Here is a 16,394-nt window from a genome sequence, read left to right as displayed (position 1 = left end):
GTGGCATTGGCTAATTCAGTCTGGCTGGTCCTATAGGTAAGTAGGGTCAGCTTTTAATGACTTGTGGGTAGTCTAGCCATTTTTGATTAAGTTATGCAATTTCCCTGTAATGAGAACTGAGAATGGGAAGGAGAAGGGAACGCAAAACTAACATTTCTAGTACTTACCATGTACATGGAACAATTTAATCATCATGGTAACCCTGTGAGGTGGGTGGGGGTTATTAATCTCTGTTTTCAGAATAGGAAATGAAGCCTTGGATTGCCTGGGTCTAGAATCCTGACTGCTACTATTAGCTGTATAATCTTGAGCTAGTTATTTAACCTTCCTGTACCTCTGTTTTCTCATCTGTAAAGCAGCCATAAACAATAGTACCTACCACCCTGAGTTGTTGTGAGGATGAAATAAAACGAGCCATGTAAAACACCTTTAAACAATGCTTGGCCTGAGTAAATGCTCAAATATGAGTTGTTGGGTCACCACTTGGCACTCGCTCATCATTCAGGTAGGTTCAGCAGAGGATGTGCTACCCAGACCTTCCTGAGGGGAGGGTCTTGAAGGGAAGAAGAGAAGTGGGGAAGGGGCTGCTCACTTGCGCAACATGATCTCGGAGGCGCCCTTGCTGTACATGCGGAAGCCGCCGTCAGGCTTCCTGATGACGGTGCTCATGGACTTGCGCACTGAGTTGAAGGTGTACACCTTGTAGATCTTCTCCTCGGGCACCTCGCTGCGCACCGCCTGGTAATCCTGCTTCAGGTCCGTGACGAAGCCCAGGAGGGCACACTCCGTCTTGTTGCCTACCTGCCGAGGCAGGCCCCCCTCCTTCTCTGGAGGCTGAGAGAACAATACACACGGGACCATTGAATAAGGCACCTTGACCAGGAAGACAGCTAAGAAGGAAAGGACGCCTTTACAAAACTTGCACACATGTACCCAGAGTCCCTGGGGGGAGTGGCATTTTGTTCCTGAGACATCTAAGACCTAGGGATTTTTTTTTCTTGTTTTATCCCAGTGGTGGCTGGTGATGTCTCATATCAAGTGGACTTATTTTCAACACTCTCTCTTCAGTTTCTGAAAGGTGAGTAATTTCCATTTGGAAAGCCCAATTCTGCTACCACTGTGAGGGCCTTCCTTAGAGACGTTCCCTTTGCATGGTATTGGAGTGCATGCATGACCACAGCCTCCTCCTCCTGCCCTCAACCCCCCTAAAGTGTTCCCTCAGGAGTGAGAAATGGGATGTGAGATAGAAAATCAGTGAGATAAACAATAGAGGTTTGTCTCAGAGAAAATTAATGTTTTCCTCTAACCACCCACTTTAAGTGTCTAGGCAGAGGAAGGGCTTACCAGAATCTTGGAGGTATAGGCACTGTTGATAGAAATGCCATTAACAATAAGGTCCAGGACCTTGGGCACAAGGACATCAGGGCTTGGGATCTCATGGTAATGGGAGCCCCCAATGTAGGCCTGTACCACAGTCATGCGGTTCATGGTCAATGTGCCCGTCTTATCGGAGCAAATGGCTGTGGCATTGCCCATTGTCTCACAAGCATCCAAGTGTCGTACCAGGTTATTGTCTTTCATCATTTTCTACAAAGGAAAAGAGAAAAGATTGAGAGGGGGCCAACTGGGCTCTTCGAAATGTAAGCCAAAAGCCATTTCCCAGCTAACACCTATCCACATTTCATTCTCCTGCCTCAGCTAAAAATGCAGGATGCCACTTTTGTGAATCCTAAGATTCTACTGGCTTTCTTAAATATCGATGTAACTGATTGAAGTGGTCCTTCTACTGTGCCAGAGAACTCTGCATCTACGAGGCACCACCCAAAGTTGACAAAGGATAGAATGGCCCCCTTTTCCACCAAAGGCTACCTGGTACCCTCCCTTCCCATGTCTTCCTAAAGGAAGAGACAGTATCATTCCAGTCTGACCTTCACAGAGTATGCCAGTGAGATGGTGACAGCCAGTGGCAGCCCCTCGGGCACAGCCACCACCAGCACGGTGACACCGATGATGAAGAATTTGACAAAGTACTGGATGTAGATAGGAGTACACTCAGCTAACCATGGTCTCTGTTGTATCACGAAGTTGTCAATCACAAAGTACAGAATCAGGATCAAAACAGTGAAAGCAGACATGATCAGACCTGTCAGGGAAACAAATCACACAAACCCAAATTAGAAAGTATTCCTAGGTCCTTGGGTCACCAGAGTCCTGGCCAGGGATGGATTGGCGTAAGTGCGCCATTAAGTAGCCCTTGCTACCAACTTTCAAAACCACCATCTCCAGGGAGTCATCCTAAAATCATTCTACTCATTCTCCATTACATCTACACTATAGTATAGGGAGAAACATGCTGGCTTCACTTTCTGAAGACACAAGTATTAATCACAGCACTGCAATAACTTGACTCATGGCTTGGACTAATTTTTTATTCTCTTTGGGCCTGTTTCCTAGTTTGCAAATAATGAGGTTGGTCTAGTTTTTCAAAAAAGCATTCTAGGATTCTATCCCAGACCCACTCACAATTCATATCTGTAGTGACTGCATTGGTCTACTTCTTACAAGTTTATCGATTTGAATTTTTCCTCTACTAGCCTGTGAATGCCTGGCAATCCTCAACTCATTAATAGCGAAGCCTTTAAACTGCTAGTACATAACCTATATGACTAATGTTAGAATGGTGCTTCCCAAACTTTCTCCTGTCATGGCACATATAGAAGTGACTGTTTTAGTCTGTAAGCTGCCATAATGCAATATACCAGAAACTGAATGACTTTTAAAAAGGGGAATTTATTAAGTTGCAAGTTTACAGTTCTAACGCCATGAAAATGTCCAAACTAAGGCACCCAGGTAAAGATATCTTGATTTAAGAAAGGTCGATGGGTCCAGAACACCTCTGTAAGCTGGGAAGGTACATGGCGATATCTGCTAATTTTCTCTCCTGGCTTCTCATTTGATAAGGATTCCCCAGGGGTGTTCTCCTTCTGCATCTCCAAAGATCTCTGCCTATGTGGCTCTCCTGGCTCTAAAGCTTTTTCCCAAGTGGTTCCCTCTTAAAGGGCCCCAGGAAGCAACCCCACCATGAATGGGTGGAGACACATTTCCATTAAAACCATCTAATCACCCACAATTGGGTGGGTCACATTTCCATGTAAACAATAAAAAGATCCCACTCAGCAATATTGAATGAGGATTTAAGAACTTGGCTTTTCTGGGGTACAAACAGTTCAAACCGGCACAGTGACAATAACGGCAAACATTATACAGTGCTTACCATGGGCCAAGCAAACACGTCATATGCAGTGACTCATTTAGTCCAAACAACCCTGAGATAGGATACTATTATCATCTTCATTTGAAAGATGAGGAAACTAAGGCACAGAGAGGTGGGTTTTAAAAAATATTTTTTTCTTTGTTAGAGAAGTCGCGGATATACAGAAAAATCATACACAATTTCTGCAATCCCAATGCACACACATACACAAAATTCCTATGGGGATAGGATTCCCATACACCACCCCACCAACTTCCTGCATTGGTGTGGAACACCTGTTACAATTGATGATACCAGTATTGTATTAATAGTGCAAATAATTGTACTATTAATTAAAGTCCATGGTTTAACTTATGGTTTCCTGTTTGTGTAGTGTAGTTCCATGGAGTTAAAAGAAATTTTTATTCTGTTACCATATAAACAATTCAACATTTTCTATTTCAATCAAATTCAGATATATATTTCAGTGCTGTTAATTCACAATGTTGTGCTATCATCACCACCATCCATTACTGCAACATTTCCATAATTTCAAATAGGAACCGTATACATTTTAAGCTTTAACTTCTGATTCCCTACTCCCACTCTGTCTCTTGGCAACCTATATCCTAACTCTTGACTATGAGTTTGCTTATTCAAATTGTTTCAGATCAGTGTGACCATACAATATTTGCTTTTTTGTGTCTGGCTTATTTTACTCAACTTGGTATCTTCTAGGTTCATCCATGCTGTTGTACATACCAGGAGTTCATTCCTTTATGAATGAATAATATTCCATTGTATGTATATATCACATTTTATTTAATCATTCTTCCCTTGATGGACACTTGAGTTGCTTCCATCTTTGTCAATTATGAATAACACCACTATGCATAGCTGTTTGAGTACCCTGCTTTCAATTATTTTGCGTATATACCTAGTGGTGGAATTGCTAGGTCATATGGTAGTTCTATACTTAGTTTCTGAGAAACTGCCAAACTGTCTTCCACAGAGTCTGCACCATTTTACATCGTCAATTGCAATGAATGGTGTTCCTACTTCTCCATGTCCTTCCAACACTTCTTATTTTCTTTTTTTTTAAATAGTAGCCAAAGTATTGCATATGAAGTGGTATCTTATTGTAGTCTGATTTGTATTTCCCTGTTGGCTAATGATGTTGAGCATCTTTTCAAGTACTTTCTGGCCATTTGTATACCTTTTTTGGAAAGTTGTCTATTCAAGTCTTTGGCCCATTGTTTAATTGGGTTGTTTGTCTTTGTTGTAAGTTGAAGGATTTATTTATATATTCTGGATAGTAAAATCTTTATTGGATATGTGGTTTCCAAATATTTTCTCCCATTCTATAGGATGATGTTTAACTTTTATAATAAAGTCCTTTGAGGTACAAAAGTTTTTCATTTTGATGAGGCCCCATTCATCTATCTTTTTCTTTAGTTGCTTGTGCTTTGGATGTAAAGTGTAAAAAACTATTGCTTAAACATGGTCATGAAGATGCTTCTCTGTGTTTTCTTCTAGCTCTTATATTAAGGTCTTTGATTCATTTTGAGTTGATCTGTGTATACGGTCAAGAAGGCTTTTTCAATTGCATGATATTGGCTCATCCCCAGGAGTCCTGTCCCATGCTGCCAGGGAGATTAACACCCCTGGGAGTCATGTCACACATTGGGGGGGGGGGGCAGTGAGTTTACCTCTCATTGCAGTTTTAATTTGCATTTCCCTGCTGGCTAATGTTGAGCCTCTTTTCATGTGCTTTCTGGTCATTTGTCCATCTTTGGAGAGATGTGTATCAAGTCTTTGGCCCATTTTTAAATTGGGTTGTTTGTCTTTTTGCTTTAAACTAAAGGATTTCTTTATATAATCTGGATATTAAACTCTTATCAGTTATGTGGTTTTCAAATATTTTTTTCCAATTCTGTAGGTTGTTGTTTTACTTTTGTGATAAAGTCCTCTGAGGCAAAAAGTTTTTAATTTTGGTAAGGATCCATTTGTCTATCTTTTCTTTTGTTGCTTATGGGTGTAAAGTCTGAGAAACCATTGCCTAACACAAGGTCCTAGAAATGCTTCCCCCCATGTTTTCTTTCAGGAATTTGATAGTTCTAGCTCTTTTATGTAGGTCTTTGTTCAATTTTTAGTTGATTTTTGTATATGGTGTGTGGTAGGTGTCTTTCTCCTCTTTTGTTTTTTGCAAATGGAGATCCAGTTTTCCCAGCAGCAACTGTGGAAGACACTGTTCTTTCCCAATTAAGTGATCTTTACCCCCTTGTCAAAAATCATTTGGCCATAAATATGAGGGTTGATTTCTGAACTCTCAATTCCATTCCGTATAGGTCTATACGTCTGTCCCTGTGCCGGTACCATGCTGTTTTGATTACTGGGTTTTGTAACAAGTTTTAAGATCAAGAAGTATTTGTTCTCCAACTTCATTTTCTTTTTCAAAATGGCTTTAGCTATTTGGATAGAATTGACATCTTAATGATATTTAGTCTTCCAATTCATGAATGCAGAATGTCTTTCCATTTATTTGGGTCTTCTTTGATTTCTTTTAGCAACGTTCCATAGTTTTCTGTGTACAAGTCTTTTACATCCGTGGTTAGACTTATTCCTAAGTGTTTGATTCTCTTTTTTTTTTGCATTCTTTTTTAAATTTTATTTTTAAAAAATTTTTCATTTTTAAAAAATATATATATAGCAACACAGACATCTTAACTTATGATCATTCCATTCTACATATATAATCAATAATTCACAATTCTATCACATAGTTGCATATTCATCATGTTTGATTCTTTTTGATGCTGTGGTGAATGGAATTTTTTTCTTGATTTCTTCTTCTGATCATTCACTGCTTGTGTATAGAAACACTACTAATTTGGGGGTGTTGGTATTTTACCCTGACACTCTGGATCTATTAGCTCTAGGAGCTTTGTTGTGGATTTTTCAGGAATTTCTGTATATAGGATCATAACATACAAATAGGGAAAGTTTTAATACTTATTTTCCAATTTGGATGTCTTTTATTTATCTTTCTTGCCTAACTGCTCTGAAAAGAACTTCCAGAACAATGTTAAAAAACAGTGGTAATGGTGGACATATTTCTCTTGTTCCTGGTCTTAAAGGAAAAGTTTTCAGTCTTTCACCATGAAGTAGCATGTTAGCTTTAAGCTTTTTATATATGCCTTTTATCATATTAAGAAAGTTTCCTTCTATTCCTAGTTTTCCAAGTGTTTTTAACAAGAAAGGGTGCTGGATTTTGTCAAATGCCTTTTCTGTATCAGTTGAGATGATCATGTAGTTTTTTTCCTTCATTCTGTTAATATATATACTACAATTAATTTATTTTCTTATGTTGAACCACTCTTTCATACCAGAGATAAACCCCACTTGATTATGGTGCATAATTTTTAAAAATATACTATTAGGTTCAGTTTGCTAGTATTTTATTAAGGATTTTTCCATTTATATTCAGAAGAGCTATTGGTCTGTAGTTTTTTCCTTTTGTTAACTGTATCTGGCTTTGGTATGAGGGTGATGCTGGCCTTGTAAAATGAGCTAGGGAACGTTCAAACATTCCTTCCTCTTTAGTTTTATGGAGGATTTTGAGCAAAATTGGAGTTAAGTCTTCTTGGAATGTTTGGTAGAATTCTCTTGTGAAGGGAAGTTTTTGATTGACTGATTCACAGTCTTTACTAGTAATCGGTTTGTTGAGATCTTCTATTTCTTCTTATGTCAATGTAGGTATTTTGTGTTTCTAAGAATTTGCCCATTTCATCTAGGTTATTGATTATTTCAGCGGAATCAGTAGTAATGTCCCCATTTTCTTTCTGATTTTGTATCCTCTCTTTTTAAATTTGTCAGTCTAACTAAAGTTTTCTCAGTTGTATAGCTCTTTTCAAAGAGCAAACTTTTGGTTCTTTGTTGATTCTTTTCTACTGTTTTTTATTTCACCTGCCTCTGCTCTAATCTTTGTTATGTCCTTCCTTTGCTCACTTTGAGTTAAGTTTGCTCTTCTTTTTCTAGTTCTTCCAGTTTTGAGGTTAGGTCTCTGATTTGAAGTCTTTCTTCTTTTTTAATGCAAGCATTTGGAGCTATAAATTTCCCTCTCAGCAATGACTTTGCTGCATCCCATAAGTTTGGCATGTTGTATTTTCATTTACCTCAAGATATTTTCTAATTTCGCTTCTGATTTCCTCTTTGTGCCTTGTTTAATTTCCACATACTTGTGAAATTTCCATTTCTCCCTCTATGAATGATTTCTAGCATCATCCCATTGTGCTTGGGGAATATACATTGTATAATTTCAATATTTTTAAATTTATTGAGACTTATTTTGTGACCCAACATTTAGTCTGTTCTGGAGAATGATCCATGTGCACTTGGGAAGAATGTGTATTCTGTTTTTGTTGGGTGCAGTGATCTATTTGTCTGCTGGGTCTAGTTGGTTTAGAGTATTCAAGTCTTATACTTTCTTACTGATCATCTGACTAGATGCTCTATCCATTTTTGAGAATGGTGTATTAAAAGTCTCCTACTGTCAATGTAGCACCATCAATTTCTCCTTTCAAATCTGCCAGTATTTGCTTCATATATTTTGGGGGCTCTGCTCTTAGACACATATATATTTACAATTGTTACATTTTCCTATTGAATTGTCCCCTTTATCAATACATAATGACTATCTTTGTTGCTCGTAACTGTTTTTGACTTAAAGTCTACTTTATCTGCTATTAGTATAGCCACCCCAGCTCTATTTTGGTTACTACTTGCCTTGTAAAATTTTTTCCACCCTTTTACCCTTAATCTACTTGTATCTTTGAATTTAAGGTGAGTCTCTTGCAGACAACATATAGTAGGGTTATGTTTTTTTAATCCATTCTGCCAATCTCTACTTTTTGACTGGAGAGTTTAATCTCTTTACATTTAAAGTCACCAGTGATAATACAGGACCTTTTTCTGCCATTTTGCTATTTAGCCTTTTTAAGTCTTAAACCATTTTTGTCCATCACTTCTGTTAATGCTTACTTTTTATTCGATTTCTGTGTTGTACCATATTGAGTACCTTCTCATTTCCATCTGGATAGATTTTTCATTTATTTTCCCAGGGGTTACCATAGGGTTAAAATTTAGTATCCTAAATATATAACAATCAAATTTGGTTTGGTATCAACTTAACTTCAATGGCTTACCCATAAGTTTCCTATACCTTCTGTCACCTCACCTTTCTTTTTTTGTATTTGTTACAAAAAATAATAAATTTTGCACTTTTGTACTTGTTACAAAAAAAGATTTATGTCTTTGTACATTATATGGCCCAAACCATAAATTTATCATTGCCTTTTATGTATTTGCATTTTAGCAGCTTTAGAAAGTAAGAGTTACAAACCAAACAATACATTGTAATAATACTGGCATTTATAATTATCCAAATGGTTTCCTTTACTTCAGGTCTTTATTTTTTCTATGTTGCTTTGAACCACTGTGTAGTATTCTTTCCTTTCAGTCTGAGGAAATCCCTTTAGCATTACTTGCAAGGCATATCTAGTGGTGACGAACTTCCTCGTCTTTTGTTTATCTAGAAATGTCTTAATCTCTCCTTCATTTTTTTTTTTTGCAGCTTCATTCAGTGTTTTAACATGATTACTTTACAATTAGGCATTATTGTGCTGTCCATTTTTGAGTTTTTGTATCTAGTCCTGTTTCACAGTCTGTATCCCTTCAGCTCCAATTACCATTATCTTACCCTGTTTCTAACTCCTGCTGGACTCTGTTACCAATGACATATTCCAAGTTTATTCCTTCATTTTTGAAAGAAAGTCTTGCTGGATATAAAATTCTTGGCTAACAGTTGTTTTCCTTCAGCACTTAAAGGATTTCAGCCTGTTATGATTTTTTTTTTTCCTCTCTGGTTTTTGATGAGAAATTGGCACTCAATCTAGTTGGGACTCTTCTGTATGTAACATGTTGCTTTTGTATTGCAGGTTTCAGAATGCTCCTTGTCCTTTGTATTCGATAGTGTGGTTGATAAGGGATGGAGTATGTTTTTCTTCATGTTTACCCTGTTTGGTGTTCTCTGGGCTTACTGGATGTGCATATTCACATCTTTGCTAAGTTAGGGAAGGTCTCTGTCATTATTTCTTTGACTATTCCTTCTGCCTCTTTCTCCACAGACAGGTCTATGGAATGGCACATGGGTAGGGTGGCCAATTGTCATGGTTTGCCTGGAATTGAGAGGTTTTCTGGGGTGAGAAACCAAGAAAAGTTCCAGGCAAACTGTGACTGTTAGTTACTTTACAGACTGAGGTAAATTGAAGAATCTGCCCAAAGTAAAAAAATCACCTGGTCTTGGGGCTCTAGGTGCTACCTGGCCACTTTGGGGGCTGAAGGGATCAGTATCTGGAAACACCTGTAACCTATCTGTGGCAAAATATTTGGGAAGTACTCTGCTCTAAATCATAGTCTGCTCTTGGTCTTTGTTATCACTGAGGCCCAGATGATTAAGGGGATCAGTGCAAGGCTAGAGGGGGACTATACCAAGGAAAGCAGGTTCTTTTGTACTCTGTTTGATCGAGGCGAAGGTGAGGCAAGCAGGGTGCCTAGGGTGCAAAGCTGAAGGATGCATTCACTCTCAGGGTTGTGCAAGATGCCTCGCTTGTCTCATCCTGGTCCTGGCCTAGCTTGATATGTAAAATGAAAAACAAAGGAGACTAGTGGCCAACCTTCAGAAAGGCTGAAAGGAGAACAAAGCAGGGATTAGGAGAACAATGAGCAGGCTAGGTGGTGTCTATCTAAGCTTTCAAACCTGTGTGCCAGGCTTAATACCTTGATTTTGCACTTGCAATTCATTTCACCCATGTATTGTTTATATGCAGGTGATTATACTGTAGTCAAAATTAGCTGGGTGCTAGAACTGAATGAGTAGGACAAACAAATGCCGGCCAATATAAATTTCTATGAGGCTGGAAATGTTCTCCAATGGTAGCCACTAGCCACATGTGGCTTTGGAAAAACAATTGAAATGTGGCTCATGTGTGATTGAGGAAATGAATTTTAAATTAAATTATATTTATTTAAAAGTAAACAGCCACACGTGGCTAGCGGCTACAGTTGTGGACAGCACAGACCCTTGCTATGCAATGCAACAATGGCATCACCTAGAGCTTGTAAGAAATGCACACTCTCAGGCCCCACCCCAGACCTCCTGAATCTGAATCTGCACTTTTACAAGATCCCCTGGTGATCTGTACACACAAGGCTAGGCTATGATTGTAGGAAACAGACTGTATATTTAGGGATCACTCCACTGAAGGAGCAATCTTCTTTTTGTTACCTGCCTCCTCATTGGAAGAGGGTGGTGGGAGAGGAAAATATAGAGATCAGTATTAAAGAAGCCATTTCTTAGCACTACGCTCAAGAGTGCATTTAGCGACCACTCCTCTGGAAAGAGCGTCTCTGACCACTGTCTTCCTTATTCCCTCCAGTCTTTGCTTTGAATTTATTGCTTTGTGAGTGGCCAGATGCTACTATTGTGCTATAGGAAACTACCTCCAGAAAACTACAAACTTTTCTATCCTCTAGGAATTTACAAGCCCAGAGAGATAGGTATAAGGAGTTACACTCAAGTCTTCCTTCTTGCGAATGTAAATCACCCCTGTTGTGATATAGGCTCTTTCGTTTTCCTTTGTTTGGATGAAAGAGATCTCAGAGCTTTCAACCCTTATATATACAGGTAGAATTTTGCAGCAGAAGATTTAGAAAACACTTCTCTTTTAAAATGACTGTCACCTCAAAGGGGAGCAGATGAAAAGCCTATGGAATGGACAATATCACACAGATAAGGACACAGCTACCTAGGCCCCACCAGCCACTCAGAAGCTTTGGCTTCTTTGCCCTGCCAGTCCTGGGTGGTGTAGAAAGAAGGGAATCAAGGTGGTGAAGAGCCAGAATGTCCTTGAGGACTCAACAACAACAAGGGGGCTCTGCCCTACTCACCAGCTTTCCCAATCTGGACAGCCAAGCGTGTCAGCTTGCCCTGCAGCACCGACTTCTCCTTCTTAGGTAGCTTGGGAGCCTTCTTTTCCTTTTCCTCACCTTCAAGCCCCTCCTGGCTATTGAGTGGTTGAATCTCCAGGGCCACTCCATCCTGGGTCTTTGCTAGGGTATGCACACAAATAAGAACAGGTGAGCAGGTAGGGTAGAAGCACTGAGCGCCAGGCAGATGGAAACCAAAAAACACTTCTGTCTTCTTCCTGGAACGCACATTGGGCCCCTGGCATCAGTACTGACCACCCCATGTTTGGCATGGAACTTGCCTTCAATTTCTATTAAGACCTCTGGAATGGTGTTCTAACAACTGGAGATGGAACAGGTTGCTTTTAGGGTGTTGGTTTCTTCTTCAGTGGTAGCTTCCTGGCAACAACCTAAGAGTCCCAAACCAGGTTTATTCCAGGCAGGGAATTATTCATGTTACTAAGCAAAATTATCAATAACCATCCATGCTTAAAATAGTGAACTTTACCACAGAAAGGGGCTGAGAGGGAAGGTTGGCAGATGTTCCAATAGTATAAGGTACAAGAATATAGGACGTTATGCTTCGTCAAAAGATTCATCTGCTTTGTTAAAAGATTCATCTTTCTCCATATTATAGACTGTCAGGGAGTAACACAGACCTTTGGATACAGGGTATTTTTCAGCTCCTTCTTTTATCAGCTGAGGAACAGGGGAAGGAAATCCCCTTACTCCCTGCCTGATGAAGGTAGGAAAGAACCGAGTGGGAACTGGGATTAAATCTTTTTGAGGGAGAGGGAAGCTAGTGTGAGGAGTGCCCTGGAATAAGAGGAAGCAGGGATGAAGACAGACGTTCAAATCCATTTTGTTTTTGCAATAAGAGTTAAAGAGACCCAGAATTGAGAAATTGTTTCTAATTAGTCCTGGCTCTCCAATGTAACGACTATATTTCTAAAGACTACTAGGATGTGGGTTAAAAAGGAAAAAAAAAAACCAAAAAAACTCTCTGGGAACATTCTCAAGGGAGCAATTCTTGCTGGTCCCTACATCCCTCCAATATCACTCCTGCAGAGCTCAGCCCTTTGCTTAGAATGTCCTTCCAGAGATACTGTCTCTGCTCTCAGACTCACAAACAAGACAGAGACAGGATGTAAACACAGCCACCAAAAAAGAAACACAAATCAGATCAGGAGGAGTATGGAGAGAACAAAGAAAGAGGTGGGGAGAGAAGTACAGAGAAAGGCTCTCTCCAAGCACCCCTGGGAAGATTGGCAGAGAAGGAAACCAGACTAGAAGAGGACACCGATGAGGAAGCTAGCAAGAGGAGGGTGCAGGGACGGCCCAACCCAACTCTCTACATCATAATGACCTTGAGATCTTCCAACTCAGAAACTGTTGGTGTCAGGTTCTGAGCCACTGACATTCAAATTCGGCCTAGGGCAATGAAGCAAAGAGTTCAGCACCCAGGGAAGAGCAGATAAATCCTATACACACCCCAAGAGAAGTCTTGACTTCAGGTTCCAGGAGCCAACAGCAGAGGGTGTTGTTGTCCCATCTTAGATTGGGATTGGCACCCTGAGCCCACCCCCAAATCTCTGCACCTTCCTCAGGATGAGGCGTCTGGACCACAGCAGCAGATAACAGATTTATGGAGAGGAAAGGGGAGAAGGCAGATGACCTGGAAAGGTCTGGCTTGAGGGTAGGCAGGTAGAGATGGCAAAGGAGTGGGTGGAGAGGTTACCTTTGTTGCGATTTTCAGGGACTCCTTGTTTTTTACCTGTTTGAACAAGAAAGAAAAAAATGGGGTGGAGACCCAAAGTGACTCCTAAGAGATCAGATATCCAATTTGTTGGTCCTGCTCAGAGCCCAAAAGGGCGACAGCAAAGAACTTTACTGCAGGGGAAGGGAATGTAGAGGAAGCGCGCATCTCATGCTTACATCCTTTCTTACTAGGGGCACTCAGGAGTCCTTGGGATATGAACCAGAATGCACATGCAGGTAGTGCACAGGTAGGCTCAGTCACACCTGAGCTGCTTCCTCTTGGAGCACGGTAGCTACTGATGAAGGGCTCCTGACCTGAGGCACATTGCTCGGGACAGTGGGATGGGGAGTAGGGAGAAGAGGTCTGAACTGCTTCTGCCTGATGAGAAAGGCACTGAAAGGTGCCTCTGTGCTGATTCAATAGTACCAGGTATACATTAGCTTTCTCCTAATTTATCTGCAGGTAGCCATGGAAATAAATGGTCTAGTTCCCAAGAACATGTGTTTTGTGTCCTTTTCATAAACAGCCCTCCACTAATCTCGATAAAAACTCAAGAAGATCCTCTGGCCAAGTGGTGGAAATCTTTCTCTCCCCCAAAGGGAGAAGGACAGCTCAGGGAAAGGGGTGCAATTGGTTTTAACATCTTTTTCTCTTTCACCCTCTGTTTTTTCCTTCCTTCAGGAACAAGTGAAGGGTAAAATCAGGACTAATATCAGGGTAGTCTGATCTCTCTTCTACTGACAGCTCATGGTTTCAGCAGGGAACCAGTTTCTTCTCCTGGCCAGCTTTGTTTTGGCCTGGATGGTTCATTTAATCACTCAGGTTTGAAGTAGAAAGTGGCAGGGGGAGGATTACACAGAGGGGCATTTGGGGCCAGAGCACCCAGCCAGCTCATTTTGAGCAGGCCTTATAATTCATTCCCATTCAGCCCAGCATAGACACAGGAATTAAGGCTCAAATGCAGCCTCATTTACCAGCTTAGACCAAGGATCTGGTTTTCATCAGAGAACCCTGGGATCCAGGGTTCAGATGTTTGTCTCGGCAAGGGGTTTGGATACGTGTTTTCTTCCTTCTAGCCGATTCTTCCAGCTGGATACTTGGTCCAGATCTGCTTCCTGGTTTCCTCATTTCTTTATATGGATGAGAGGGAAGTGAATTTCATTCCAAGTGCCCCTACCTTTCTTCTTCTTCTCCTCATCTCCCTCACTGGCCCCCAAGAGGGTAAAGATGATTCCGGTCTGGGAGTTGACACCCACAGCAGTCACTACCATCCGGCCCGAGCCTTCCATGACATGGGTCCCTGTATGGGAAGGGAAAAGATGGGAAGGAGCATTGATGTTGTTTCCTAAAGTGTTTACTGTAGTAACATGTCGTAACTCAAAACGTCCCATTTTAACCACGCTCAGGTGTACAATTCAGTGGTGTTCACTACAGTCACATTATTGTGCTACCATCACCGACATTACCCAGATCTTATCACCTCTGATCCAAACCCTGTCCTCCCTTCCCTCAGTGGTCCTACCACTAAGCCACCACCGCACCACCCTAAATATTATATACTTTTCACCCTTTGACATAGGGCCCAAGTCTGGGCAATCTTCTGGGGGAATTTTGGCTACTTCTTTCTTAGAAAGCCCTCTCCCAAACTCCCTTAAAGTCTAACATAGAAGCTAACACAACAAGGGTCATTTTGGGGGGAGGGGGGAGGATTCTCACCTTATCACCTCAAACAGAAACTCGGCAAGGGGCTTTGTTTTTTATACCTAGCCATGACTTGGAATGAAACACAAAATTAAAAGAAAAAAAAGAAGTCTTCCCTCCTTCCCTGTGGATAATGATTTACTTGGCAGATGGTCGGAAGAGATCAAGAGCTGGGCCCATTTACAATAGACCAAGCAAACTGAAGGTTAGGACCCTCCCTCCATCCAAAGCCCCCCCATGTCCTCCATGGCCCTGCTTCATAGAAAGCCTCTTTTAGGTTGCCTGATGTATTTGTATTCAAATCCACAATATGTTTTGTCCCAGCTGAACTCAGGGGAAGGAAATAGGATGGGGCCAGAAGGGAGGACAGGGTTTGGATCAGGTCTTTGGGGCCTGGCTGTCTGGAGAGCCAGGATGGGAACTTGGGGAGCCAGAAGCTCTACCTGATAGCAGCATGGGATCTTTGTCCAATGACTTCTTGACGTGGTCCGACTCCCCAGTCAGAGAGCTCTCATCAATTTTCAGGTCATTCCCCTGGATCAGGATCCCATCTGCAGGCATCAGGTCACCTAGTGTGCAAAAGGGAATGGGGAACAGAGAAGGAGGGTAAGAGCTGGTAAGAGCCAGCTGACCCCTCCAATGCCATCTCGGGGATGCTCTCTGTGGTCCTACTTAAAGCACCATTGGCTCAGGGAGTAGCTGAAAAGCCCTTTACAGGACAACTGCAGCTCTGTACAGTTTAGGACAAGACTCCTTACTAGGTATTATAATTCAAGCTATTATTGATCCCCAAGGCCTACCTTCCTGTGGCCTAAATTTTGTGTACTCTTTTTTTTTTTTTTTTTTCATCGGCAGGCACTGGGAATCAAACCCAGGTCTCTGGCATGGCAGGTGACAATTCTACCACTGAGCCACCACTGCACCACCCTAAATATTATATACTTTTCACCCTTTGACATAGGGCCCAAGTCTGGGCAATCTTCTGGGGGAATTTTGGCTACTTCTTTCTTAGAAAGCCCTCTCCCAAACTCCCTTAAAGTCTAACATAGAAGCTAACACAACAAGGGTCATTTTGGGGGGAGGGGGGAGGATTCTCAGCAGTTCTCAGACCCCTCATGCCAGAAGACCAGCTCCCCCCCCCCCCCCCCCCCCCCCCCCACACACACGGAGGGTGGCAGAGGCGGAAGAAACATGGAACTCTCACCATATTTGATTTGGGCAATGTCACCCACCACAATCTCTGCCACAGGGAGCTGGATAATCTGGCCATTTCGGATAACAGAGAATTTCTGTTCCTGTTCAATGCGGCTCTGCAGCCCACGGAATTGCTTCTCTTTGCTCCAGTCATTGAAGGCAGTCACTAGCACCACGATGATCACTGAGAAAAGGATAGCTGCCCCCTCAATCCAGCCGGTTTCGGCTTCCTCTTCATCTTCTGAGCTTGCTACTTGACCACACTCTATCCCAGAGAAGGGAGAGAAATAAAGTTACCTCGGGACTTTTGCTGACATCGAGAAATGAGGAAAGTGCTTCTATCATCCTCTGAGAATGGGAAGTCAGGAAAAGAGAACAGTAGAAAATAAAATGCTTGGGTAAAAGAGCTATCCTTTGAGGACATCAGAGTCCAGAGGGCTGAGGCATCTTCTTATCTCCAGT

The 16,394-nt window shown here is 41.5% G+C and overlaps 1 protein-coding gene across 9 annotated transcripts in view; it reads right to left on the bottom strand.

Moving 5' to 3' along the window:
* Positions 1-16,394, bottom strand: part of ATP2B4 (ATPase plasma membrane Ca2+ transporting 4) — a 115,694-nt gene that overhangs the window by 41,359 nt on the left and 57,941 nt on the right. For 7 of the 9 annotated variants that reach the window (XM_077157465.1, XM_077157471.1, XM_077157463.1 and 4 more), the window contains 8 exons: positions 15,943-16,197; positions 15,182-15,307; positions 14,215-14,337; positions 13,017-13,052; positions 11,261-11,422; positions 1,929-2,143; positions 1,345-1,587; positions 593-834 (listed from right to left, as the gene is read on the bottom strand). In XM_077157465.1, the coding sequence (XP_077013580.1) occupies positions 593-834; positions 1,345-1,587; positions 1,929-2,143; positions 11,261-11,422; positions 13,017-13,052; positions 14,215-14,337; positions 15,182-15,307; positions 15,943-16,197 (1,402 nt within the window). The remainder of the gene's footprint in view (positions 1-592; positions 835-1,344; positions 1,588-1,928; positions 2,144-11,260; positions 11,423-13,016; positions 13,053-14,214; positions 14,338-15,181; positions 15,308-15,942; positions 16,198-16,394) is intronic. The other 2 variants (XM_077157468.1, XM_077157470.1) reach the window with 1 other exon arrangement.

This window comes from Tamandua tetradactyla, chromosome 4 (genome assembly GCF_023851605.1).
Source record: "Tamandua tetradactyla isolate mTamTet1 chromosome 4, mTamTet1.pri, whole genome shotgun sequence".
Taxonomy (NCBI): domain Eukaryota; kingdom Metazoa; phylum Chordata; class Mammalia; order Pilosa; family Myrmecophagidae; genus Tamandua; species Tamandua tetradactyla.
Note: the sequence above shows the minus strand (reverse complement) of the source record. Positions and strands in the feature narration are given on the sequence as shown.